This window comes from Phodopus roborovskii, unplaced genomic scaffold (assembly GCF_943737965.1).
Source record: "Phodopus roborovskii unplaced genomic scaffold, PHOROB, whole genome shotgun sequence".
NCBI classification, from domain to species: domain Eukaryota; kingdom Metazoa; phylum Chordata; class Mammalia; order Rodentia; family Cricetidae; genus Phodopus; species Phodopus roborovskii.
This window is the reverse complement of record NW_026125295.1, coordinates 39,300,468-39,312,639: the sequence shown is the minus strand read 5'-3', so window position 1 is coordinate 39,312,639 and position 12,172 is coordinate 39,300,468. Positions and strand designations below refer to the sequence as shown.

General features: G+C 39.1%; 1 protein-coding gene across 3 annotated transcripts in view; it reads right to left on the bottom strand.

The window, feature by feature from the left end:
- Positions 1-12,172, bottom strand: part of Filip1 (filamin A interacting protein 1) — a 95,996-nt gene that overhangs the window by 50,411 nt on the left and 33,413 nt on the right. For all 3 annotated transcript variants that reach the window (XM_051173188.1, XM_051173195.1, XM_051173180.1), the window contains exon 2: positions 1,442-1,615. In XM_051173188.1, the coding sequence (XP_051029145.1) occupies positions 1,442-1,615 (174 nt within the window). The remainder of the gene's footprint in view (positions 1-1,441; positions 1,616-12,172) is intronic.

Below are 12,172 nucleotides of genomic sequence, written 5' to 3'. Positions count from 1 at the left end.
GGAGGGACTAGGAGACAAGGAGGAAATAGGAAGTAGTAAGGAGGAGTCAAGATGGAGAGTCTGAAGAAAGCAGTATGCCGCCGGCTCCCCGGTAAGAGAAGGCCATGTGAAAATACATAGATCAGCAGAAATGGGTTACTACTTAACACAGAGCTAGCCAATAAGAAACTAGTACCTGGCCAACAGTATAATATCAAATACAGAGTCTCTGTGCATTATTTGGGGCTGGCGCGGCAGCAGGACAAGACCAGCGGCGGCGGGCGGAGAAACCGTACTCGTTACAGGGTGTGAATAATTATCATCTTCTAACCCAAGCCAATACTAATGGTTAGTAGCACCTGAGTATCTAGCATATGCCAGATGATATGTTAAAAGCTGTATAGGCGTTGTTTCACTTAGTCTTCACAACGCCACTGTGAGGTGTATGTCACTCACCCCACAGATAAGGAACCAAGTTTTAGTGATTTAAAGTGGGCTCTGCAAAACCACAGCTGGATCCCAGACAGCCTTTTGTCTGAATCCTGCCACACCAACTTTTTTTTTTTTCCTTGCATTTTAGGGAAAGCCGATAGTTCAGACCTGCATTAATCAGAAAACTATGGAGCTGTCAATCTGTTTTGTATACCATCTAAATCAGATCATCTTGCCACTGATTTATGTTAAAGGTTAAATTCAGAATTAGTTTCTTTTGACTTTTAGTTTCTACTTTTTAGTTTATTCTACTAACTGCAAAGCTATGAATCGCTCACCTGAACTTTGAAGTATGAGTGTAGCTACACCCATTAAATGAGTACCCCAATTTGACACTGAACTTCCACTATAGCATGGAGAAAATTTTTAAATGTCATGTCATAGGTAATAATAATAGCCCATAATTCCTAATATAAGTTTGCATAGAATGACTCATTATAGCCCAACTGATATTATTTCATGTTAACAATTACCATAAGTATTTCATTGAAATTTTTGTCTTCATCACTGGAATTCACACAAGGCCTTTTAAATCAGGACATTTTAAGATACCCCCAACATAGTGGCATTAAACCATAACTATCAATACTGAATTCAATCTAAAGTTAGGCTATCATTTTTATAGCAATCCTGAAAACTTGATGTGAGAACTAGTCAGAACCTCAAATTTTAAATGTGCTGTTTCTTAGAGGAGTAAAACAATAATGCATCTCAAGAGCATATAACTTTCCTTATCATATGGGAAAATATGTTTCAAACCTGAAGAATATTAAGTAAAAGCTGGAAACTCCCATCAGAACTTGTCTATTACAGCCCACATATTACTTAATTTAGAATTACCATACTTAATTCTACATTAGGGCATCATAACAATATTGCATTTGGGAGAAAGCATCAAAGCATATAAAAGGAAGAGGGGCAGTCTCTCTGCAGTCTCTTTCTAGGGAGGCTCGCTGATACCCTGCTTTACCTCTAAGATGGGTTTCTCATAGACATCTTCCCCTATGGACTTCTCTTGAGCGAGGATGGCATCTCGGTGCAGTACCCGGAGCACTTTCTCTGGCTCTGCAGATCCGTAATGTGCCTCCAGAACCTCAGGCTTGGTCTTCTCTGTCTTCAGCATGTGGATCACATCTTCTCTAGCCTGTGGTGGAAAGTACAGCAAGGTCAGATGGTTGACACTACAGCTCGAACATTGCACTCATGAAATCAACACAGAGCTTACTGGACTTACCCCCACTGCTTCAGATCTAATGCAGATTCACTGGGGACCCAGCTCTGTTTGCCCCCACCAACAACAACTGTAGATTGGCAAGCAGATACTTTGCTTTGGTTGCTAGGAAGCAGGGGAGCAGAAAAAAGAATTTGTGCTAATATTAACTATGCAAAAATTGACTTACTTAAGTAGCACTGATAGGAGAGAGGAGACAGGTAGACCTGATCCAGGAAAACCTGTTTCAGCAACCATCAATCCTCGAGTTTTCTATTTGTGCTCTCAATATAGTATTCAAATCTGTTTTATAGGAAACCCCACTCCCTTTATTCTATAACCATGTTCATAGTAGTTATAACTCTATGTGCACAGAAGCACATGGTTGAGAACTCACACTGTTCTGGGCTAGGCTTTTAACTAAATCACATCAAGCTTTATCCTTTTACCATCCAGACTATCACCAGACAAGTCAGGTTGGTAGATCAGGGTTAGTTTTTCAGTGGTTTAGCTCAACATCTTACTGAAGCTCTCAAGAACACCACAGCTGTAGGTCTACATGGCATTATCTTTGGTCCTGTCATACAATGCACACACTTCTTGGTGCTTTGTGTGTGTGTGTGTGTGTGTGTGTGTGTGTGAGAGAGAGAGAGAGAGAGAGAGAGAGAGAGAGAGAGAGAGAGAGAGAGAGATTTGTTGTGATGTTGTGATGCAGATGATATTTGGTATGTATTCCCCTCTACACTTGGAGTTGCCTTGCTCTTTTCTACCTAGAAACTTGGTCCTGAGAAAGTTGCCTTCATTCTGGCTATACATGACTGTATTAACAGTGTCCCTAGGATCTAAAACAAAGACATAAACCCAAAGTCATAAAGATTGTGCTACACCCACTTGTTGGTGTTGTCAGGATTCCTTTTAGATTACTCAAAGTCAGCAGGGGATCTGAGGATAGAGCAGTTACTGAGGTAGGTAGATGTGAGGCACACAAGCAGTAACAGATTATCATTGTGTTTGTTCAGATTTAGTTGCATTCCTGTCTGACAGAAGAATCTACCACAGAGCTATTCATGCATTAGCTCCCATGAACCACATTCTGAAGAAGACTTATCCCTCACTGTGGATGAAAGTGTTCAGGAAAGTGGCTTGCAAGCATAAACTGAAGTCAACACCCCTGATGGCATGGATTGCACTATTAATTCACACTAATCTATGTGACAGAAGCATAAAGGAAATCAAGTAAATTCTAAAACAATGACAGAAATGTAATTAAGACATGGAATACAATCTGAATTGTTGATAACAGAATGAGTACATCTTTAAAGGACCTCAGAATTATTTTCTGATCCTAGACCTGGGTGATTTACATGTTGCTGTAAGCCAATTTTATTACCTCTGGAATAAAACCATGACAGTTTCATCACATGAATGTTGCCAGGAGGATGGAATTAGATATACATTCGTATAGTGACTAATGTAGAACTTGGCACAGAGTAGGTCCTAAGTCAATGGAGACATTTACTATAATTTTTTCTCTAGATGGCCTTCACTTTTACTGGAGTGTATTTATTGTGCTTAATGGGATCTGTCATAGATATTTTTGTGCAGTGATATCATGGACTTTGATCATATTCACTGCTTCATCCCTTCTCCTTTATTCTCTTTCCAGTTATTCTCATTCCCATAGTCCTCACATCTTCTTTCATATATATGGTTTATGTATCTGTACAGAGTCTAGGATTCACAGAAAAGGGAACATGCAGTATTTATCTACCTGAGATTGATTTATTTAGCTTAATATGATGGCCCCCATTTCCATCCATTTTCCTGTCTGCTACATATTTTGTTCAACTCTATGATGCGATAAAAATCCATTATGCATATAACATTCTTCTTTCCACATATGTCAACAGGCACCTCACCTGACTCATGACTTGGTGGTGTGAATAGCCCTGCAGTAAACATACAAGTGCAAGTATAGGATTTGGAGTGATGGCTCAGTGACATGGGCTGCTTTGACAGGGGATCTGGTTCCCAGCACCCAGGTCAGGCAGCTCAGAACTGCCTGTAACTTCAGCTCCATCAGATCCAACACCTTCTTTTAGCCTCTGCTTCCACATGGTATGCATAAACTTATGCAGGTAAACACAAATAAATCTTCTTTGGAAGTTCTAGCAGGAGAGTGCAGCTACTCATATGCCCTTGACCAAAGACCTACTCTGGGGAAGGGGATGCCCACCTAGCCAGCCAGATCCAATCAACCCTGGTGATCAATGCGGTGACAGATGTCACAGCCAGATCACCCTCACATCCAAAAATAAATCTTTAATGTAAAAAAAAGTACACTAATCTCTATGATGTATTGACTTAGAGTCCTTTTGTTTTTTTGTTTGTTTTGTTTTGTTTCCCTGTAGCTTTAGATCCTGTCCTGAAACTTGCTCTCGAACTCACAGAGATCTGCCTATCTTTATCTTTTGAGTGCTGGAATTAAATGCATGTGCCAACACTGCCTGGCTTCCTTTCCCTCTTTCTTTCTTCCTTCCCTCCTTCCCTTCCTTTCTTTCTCCCTCCCTCCCTCCCTTCCTTCCTTCCTCCCTCACTCCCTCCTTTCTTCCCTTCCTTCCTTTCTTTTTACTTAGAGTCATTTGAGTTTATACCCAAGAGTGGTATAGTTGAGTCATACAGTACAGATAAACTTTCAGTTTACTAAGAAACTTCTATAGTGATTTCCTTAGTGTTGAACTAATTTACAGTCCACTGACAGACAGTGTGTAAAGTCTCCCTCCCCAAGTCCTTGCCAGAATGTTTTCTTTATAATAGCCATTATGACTGGGGCGAGAAGGGATCTCAATATTGTTTCCTCTGATGGATAGTGTGGAACATTTTTTTAAACATATTTATTGGCCATTTGCACTTCATCTTTTTGTAACCTCCTGTTCACTGCTTTAGCCCATTTTCTAATTAGTTTGTTACTTTGATATTTAGCTTTTTATTTTTTTTTAAAATAAACTCTAGATTTTAACCCTCTTTTAGATGTGTGGCTGCAAAGAGTTTTATCTTCTTCTGTAGGCTTCTCTTCACTTATTTTCTTTGGTGGGTAGAAGCCTTTGGATTTTATGCAATCCCATTTGTAAATTCTTGATATTATGCCTGAGCTACCAGAATCCTTCTCAGATAGGCTTGGCCTATTCCTATACCCGTGTCTTGAAGTGTTTTCCTCAAATAGTCTCAGGGTTTGGGATCATACATTAAGGTTTTTAATTAAAGTTGAATTGATTTTTGTACAGAATGAGTGATTTGAACTAGTTTTATTCTTCCACATTGTGATATCCAGTTTTTTCAACAGCTTTTGTTAGAGAGTTTGTCTTTTCTCCAATGTGTGTACTTGGCATTGTCAAATATTAGTTAGCTATAGTTACATGGATTTATTTATATGTCTTCTTTTCTTTCCATCTATCTATCTATCTATCTATCTATCTATCTATCTATCTATCTATCTATGTATTTGTGCCAGTACTATGATGTTTTTGTTACTATGGCTCTACAATATATATTGAAGTTGGGTGTGGTGATACTTCCAGCATTGTTTTTGTTGTTGTTCAAGAAGCCTTTGGCTGGTTAGTTTTGTTTTGTTTTGTTTGCTTGTTTGCTTGTTTTGTGCAATAGGAAACACCTATTTCTTTTACTAAAACAAACCATAACACTTATTCTTGAACTTAGCAATAATGTGATACCACATGTTAAACACTTCATCTTAGTTTAATTATTCTAGACACTAATTAGCAAATAAAAGAGCTATAATGTATCACATACTTAGAGCAACTCCAGCCATCATGAACTTACTAGGGGACTCTGTAAATGGCTGTAGAGATAACACTGGAAAAAATAGCAATGCCATTCCTGTGATATTGCTACCTAAAAATAATTTAACAGAATAAATCAACAACTTTTTATTACAGTTGTTGTATTTACTTATTTATTTGTTGCTTGTGTGTGAATGCAAACTGCTGCAGCATGAATGTGGAAGTCAGAGGACAATTTGCAGGAGTTGGTTCCTTCTTTCTGCCATGAGTGTTCTAAGGATAAAATTCAGGTCATCAAGCTTGGCCCCAAGTACCTTTATATACTGAACCAACTCACCTGCCCTTGTGGTGTGTGTGTGTGGGGGGGGTATGTGTGTGTATTTTGAAACAGTGATGCTCTATGGCTGGCCTGGTACTCACTACTGATCTCAAACTCATAGAGATCCACCTGTCTCTGCCTCTAGAATGCTACAATTAAAGTTGCATACCACCTGTGTGTAACAACTTTTGAATCAGTGGATTAGTGATGGTGACTATGTGACCACAATAAATTTGTTCACTATTTCAAATAAATGAGTCAGTATATGGAAAAAGATCCTGCACTTTGGGGATAAAAACCACTTTACAGCTCCATTTTTAGAATGTGTTAATTTGCTTTGTGGTGGTGGTACATGCCTATAATCCCAGTACTCTGGATGCAGAGGCAACCTTTACACATAGAAACCCTGTCTCAACAAACAAAAAAAATAGAAAAAGGCAAAAGAAATGTGTTGATTACCATTAAACAGAATAAAACCCACATGTCAGGAAGCTGTTGCCCTTGAACATTATTTTCACAAAGAACTTAAGCCAGAAATGAGTGGTTACGGTCCCAGGACTCTGGGAGCTCCCAATAGACCTGAAGAATGTGCTGTACCAGAGAGAATGCTTTGAAAAGGGCTCTCAAAATGAGCTGCCTTCTGTTTGAGAGGAGGAAGGAGATTGGAGAAGAAACAGACAACACAATGTTCAATCTACTTACTGACAATAAACAAATGAGGTTCAGTCCCATGTTTCTGCCATCACCTCCTTTTGTGCCCGAAGTCACACTGGAGAACAAAGGGACTGGCCTCAGTTGGCTGCAGCAGGAGCTGATTCAAAACATGTGGGGGCAGCAAAGAGCCTCAGGTGAGCAGGTGAGTCATGAGGTCAAAACAGGGCATTTGGGCTCTGCCTGGCAACCAGAGCCAGGCATAATAAAATGAAACAGGCTCAAAAGCAGAGCAGAATTCATCAGTCATTAAGTAACTTAAACACCTTCAGCTCGTACAACGCACTGTATTCAGTATTATAGAAACAGTTGTAGCCTCAGAAATTCTAGTGTGAAGGGTTACTGACAATAGGAAATAACTTATAATATGGTACAGTAATCATGTCCTAGAGAAAACACAGGGAGTAACAATGTTTATCCGGAATGCTTGACTTGAATCTGAGCTAACAGAGAAGGCTTTCCAGGAGAATGTGATCTGAACACTCACAACAAGTAAGATGGAGACTGGCTTAGTTAGGTGAGAGTGTTCCAGGAACAAAACTGTTCAATTCCCAGCAGCCACATGTTGGTTAGCTAACAGCAGTCTGTAATTCCAATCCCAAGTGATCTGATACCATCTTCTTGGAGGGTACCAGGCACATTTGTGGTTAATACACATACATGCAGGAGAAACTCTCATACTCATTAAAGAAATAATAAAAATCTTAAGAAAAAGACTACTAACTATCCAAAAAGATGATACAGCACAATAGTAATGGTGTCTTCCCATTAAACCCTGTGAGTCACACACTGAGTCATGGAGCAGCAGGAAGCTTTGGGCTTTTAATCCACAGGACAGTGACATGGTCAGATATGTATGTTATAAAGACCCAGAAGGGACTCATTACGATGACACTTAGTGGGCAAGCCTGGTGACATGAGGTTGAGTCTCAGAACACATGTCAAGTAGAGGGAGAGAACCAACAGTACAAAGCAGTTCTGTGACCTCTCCTCCCCATACCAGGGCTGTATGTGAGCTCTGCTTGCTTACTTTCTCTTAAACTCTCTGATAATAGAACCCCTGTCTAAACTCACTCTTTCATTGTCTGAGAAAGACATTCTTTGAGTTCATCAGACAAAACACCTGGACATTGCTGGCCTATGGTATTTGATGACAACTGATTGCCTGATCCTAGGCCCTTGAGTCATGCTCACCTGAGGCAAGAAAACCACTATGTGATTGCTTTCCCCCATGTCACTGTTTAAAATATCTGTACAAGTGATTCTGCAACATAGCTGCCACTGGAAGCCACTACTCTGGGATGGTCAAGGCAACTCAGCACCACAGACAGATGGCTTGGTCCAAAGCCCCTCCTACCAGCCACTCTTTATAATCCACGTGATTTGGTGATTTGTTCTAGGGCTATCTGGTTACTCTCTCCCCTGCTTTCACGTGCTGTCTGGAGAGCCAAGCTCTCTTGGCCTCTGCTAAACTCTATCTTTTTCTATCTCCACTATTCTCTCCAGCTTTCCTGTTTTCTTATAGCCCTGGCCATGCCTAGTTTGCTTTATTTTCTCTGCTCTGAACACTTCTAGAGGTTCTGGGATCTTTTCTCTCTCTTACCTACAATAAAAAACTTCCCCCTAATAGAATGGTCATGTTGGCATTTTCTTTCTGTGCCTTCTTGTCTACACTGTGATGTTAACTAAAGGTTCTCAGAGGTTCACTCATTTTGAGGGACTTGCTGCCTCCTAGATTTCCTCCTTGATCTCCTGGAGTTATCAGTTCCACTGACTTTCCTTCACTGAAAGATCATGGTCTCTTCAGACCAACAGAGTCCCTGGAAATTGAGATGTATTTACCAGCTCTAGACAATGAGGCTCACCAATTACCCCAATTTGACTGCAAGTAAACCTTAGTCACTAAGGGGACAGAATCCTGGGAAGATGGACCGTGAAAATCCAGGCCAGACCCAGGCAAAAGGTACAAGTGTCTACACTTATGGAAGATGCCAGTAAGGACATTAGATAGTCCATAACATCAGATATGTAGCAGAGCATCCCTAGCTTACCTAATGGTGCTCAGAAGCTGAACCTCAAAACACATTCATTGAAAGGAAAAAGGCTGTTATTGATTATTTGCCTGTTATTAATTTTTGCTGTGTTTAAACTTGCTGGATTATGAAGTCTTTGAAAAAAGGAACGTTACAGTAAACAGCATGCAGGGAACAAAACTTTGCTCTTGAGCCTTCCTTCTGTATTTCTAAAATGGGAACACATGTCACCTTAAGAGCACAAAGGGAATGACATAAGGGAATGTCACCTTGGGAGCACAATGGGAGTGACAATGACCCTCTGACCCTCACATAAACAGTGCAGTCTCCTGTGTCGGTACTCACAGGAAGACTTAAATTGACAGTTTATAACTTTTCACAAGATTCGTATCATTTATTTGATTTGACACATAGAAACTGTACATCCTTACAAGGAGCCAAGTCATGTTTCAATATATATTAATATGTAAATTCAAGACAGTTTGAACATTTACCTCCCAGATACCTTATTCCTACATACGAGCAATGGAACAACAGGCCTGCTTATTCCTGCCCTCGCTATGACTTAAAACTGTTGACAGCCCTTTCACCTCCCAAAATAGTAACAGGTAAATAATATTTAACTGGGTGTTTATGACAAAACACAGACTTCAAAAAACACTGAGCTAAGGTAGGAGCCCCTCTGGTTCCTGTCTTCCCCTGACTTGGCTGGGAGGAAGCATACCCAGTGGGGAGGGTAAGATGCCCCCTAGAAGATGATCTGGTTTGCTTTAAACATGGCATTTCTGCCAAGAGCTGTTGGCTTTCAACAAAGAATATATTTAAGAAAACACAAATCTGCCTTTGCTTATGGAAGACCCAGAATGATGCTATTCCCAAACACTACCACTCCTTTGCATGGTTTAGTTAACTGCTTAAATATAGCCCCATCTCTGCCGCAGGAAGGTCGGAACATGGTTATTCTGTGAGTGCTTCCACATTCTGCGAACTCGAGTGCTCCTGTATCTATTTACATAAGGTAATTTATTAGTTTACTTGTCTATTTCCTCCTGGAGTGGTGAGCCACTGTGAGAACAGAGGCTGTGTCTACCATCCCTCACAGAGTGCCTGCCACATGATAGGCACTCAGTAAATATTTGTTGAAATCAAGAAGAGCAAATTTAAGTTATGTGAAGTGAGAAGGTCAGCTGAACTGGTCCCGAACCCTTCAGGACAACCTTGACTACTAATCCTTGTTCAAAAGATCTAAACAGTTAACATTTTGTCAACTTCCTTAGTCTTTCATCTGACAGCTTTGTATATAATTCAGGAGTCACTTTGTCCTCTATAGTTTATTCCAAAAGAAAATATGTAAACTGAATAAGGAAAAACAGTACATTCCACCAGAATGTTGCAAGAGGGAATGGGTTACAGGGAATGGGTTATCTTTAAATCTCATACAAATTAAATTACATGTTTATCCAACTTAGGTAAATAGTAATAGTATAAGTGGATTAAGAGCTAGAACATTGTAATTTATAATGTTATTAGCTATTATTATAGAAATTAAATCCAGTTTTTCCTGGATTTTAAAAAGCAAAACTAATGTGATTAGTAATACAACATACCAGAACATTCAGACATGGTTGGTTTAAAAGGCCATTTTGTGCTTAAAATGTTACTTTTTGCATTCTATGAAATAATTTTCCTCTACAACTATATGGTACAAAACAGCCTAAAGTTCTTTACAGAGCTTACCCACAAGAGACTAACATTCACACCCCAACCAAGAGAAATCTTTCATTACAATATTGGAAAGAGATGCAACTTACCATGTTAAAATTTGCACTTATATTCAAATATTGGTATTTTAAAAATAAAATATTCAAAATTTAAATTATTTTTTGTATAAATGGAAGAATTCAGGTTAATATTCATATAGAATCTTAAGAGCGCTATAATAACCAAATCAGTTTTGTGAAAGAAAATGATAGAGGTCAGATGCTTTCTGATTTCAAAACTAATTGTAAGACTATGCTAATCAAGACTGTGGCACTGCCATTAAGACAAAGATGTAGACCAATAGGATGGAAAACCTTTGAATAAAGCTATTCAAAAGAGTTCCCAAAAAGATGGCAAGATTGTTCAGTGTGGAAGGATGAGAGCTTTCAATAGCATTGGGAAAATGGATATCCACATATTTAGCAAAATTTGACCCTTTGAGCATTTACTAAAATTGGCTCAAAATCAATCAAAATATAAAAGTCTCATAGAAAACACAAGGAACGTATTTTATGATACTGAATTTGGCAGAAGGAAAACTGTAGATTACCTGGACTATGTCAGACTTAGAAGCTCCTAAGCATTGAAGAATATAACCAGCAGAGTGAAAAGCAACTGATTGGGAATAAGTACATGGGGCCAATGAAGTTAACTTGAAGAATAATAAAAACTTCTACAAGTCCAAAAACTGTTCATGATCAATGGGCTTATACAGATGCTTCTCCAAAGGGGGCTGGGACAATACAAGCTGTAAAAAGACATGTGATAAGATGCCTAATATCACAAACCATTAGAGAAATACAAACCAAAACCACAAATAAATTATAGATATTTACATCATTAGAATGGGTGCTACCAAAACAAAACAGAAAATATTAAGTGGTAGTGAGGCTGCCAACACATCAGAACTTGTAAGGTACCTGTGGGTAAGTTAAATGTGCAGCCAAGTGCAGATGACTACAGAAGTCCCTCAAAAACTTGGAAACACTTTGCTATATTATCATGCAGTTTCATAGTTGGGTATGTACTCAAAGGAACTGAGAGCAGTGATTATAATAGATATTTGTAGAAGTTTTTCATAGCAGCTATGCTCAGTGTCAAACTGGAAGGGACTCAAGTGTCCACCCCCAGATGATAGATAAACTGAATGCAATAGACCCATCCAATGGAATGCTGTTCAGTTTTAAAAGCAGGGAAATTCTGATGCATACTACAGTATCAACCAAACATAACATTATGCTAAGGGTTATACATCAGTTACAAAAAGGCAAATGCTTTGTGTCACTTATATGAGGTGCTTAGAGTCATGCAATTCATGGAGACAAAGCAGACAGTGGCTGCCAGGGATGTGGTCTAGGAGGAAAGCAAGTACTGTGCAGAGTTTCCAGTTTACAAGAAAAAATACTTCTTGAGCTCTTTGGTGGTAACAGTTGCCCAACAAGGTCAACACAGTTAATGCTACTTACTTATACATTTGGAAATAGTCAGGGTGTAGCAGCACACATCTTAATCCCAGTACTCAGTCTGAGGTGGGCTACTGTATGTTTGAGGCCAGCCTAGTCTATAGGAATTCTAGGCTAACCAGGGCTACAGAGAGAGATCTTGTCAAAATGAGAAGAAAGAAAGGAAGGAAGGAAGGAAGGAAGGATGGAAGGAAAGAAGGAAAGAAGGAAGGAAGTGAAAGAGAGAAGAGAAAGGAAGAAAGGAAAAGAGAAAGGTTACAGTGATTTTTTATAGAATTGTCTATTTTGCCAAATTTAAAAATTCAAATAAAGAAAATAAAAATCACCCTCAATCCACTACCTAGAGACTACCAATTTTTAAGAAAAACTAAAATTCTATGCAACACATGTTAAAAAGCATAGTC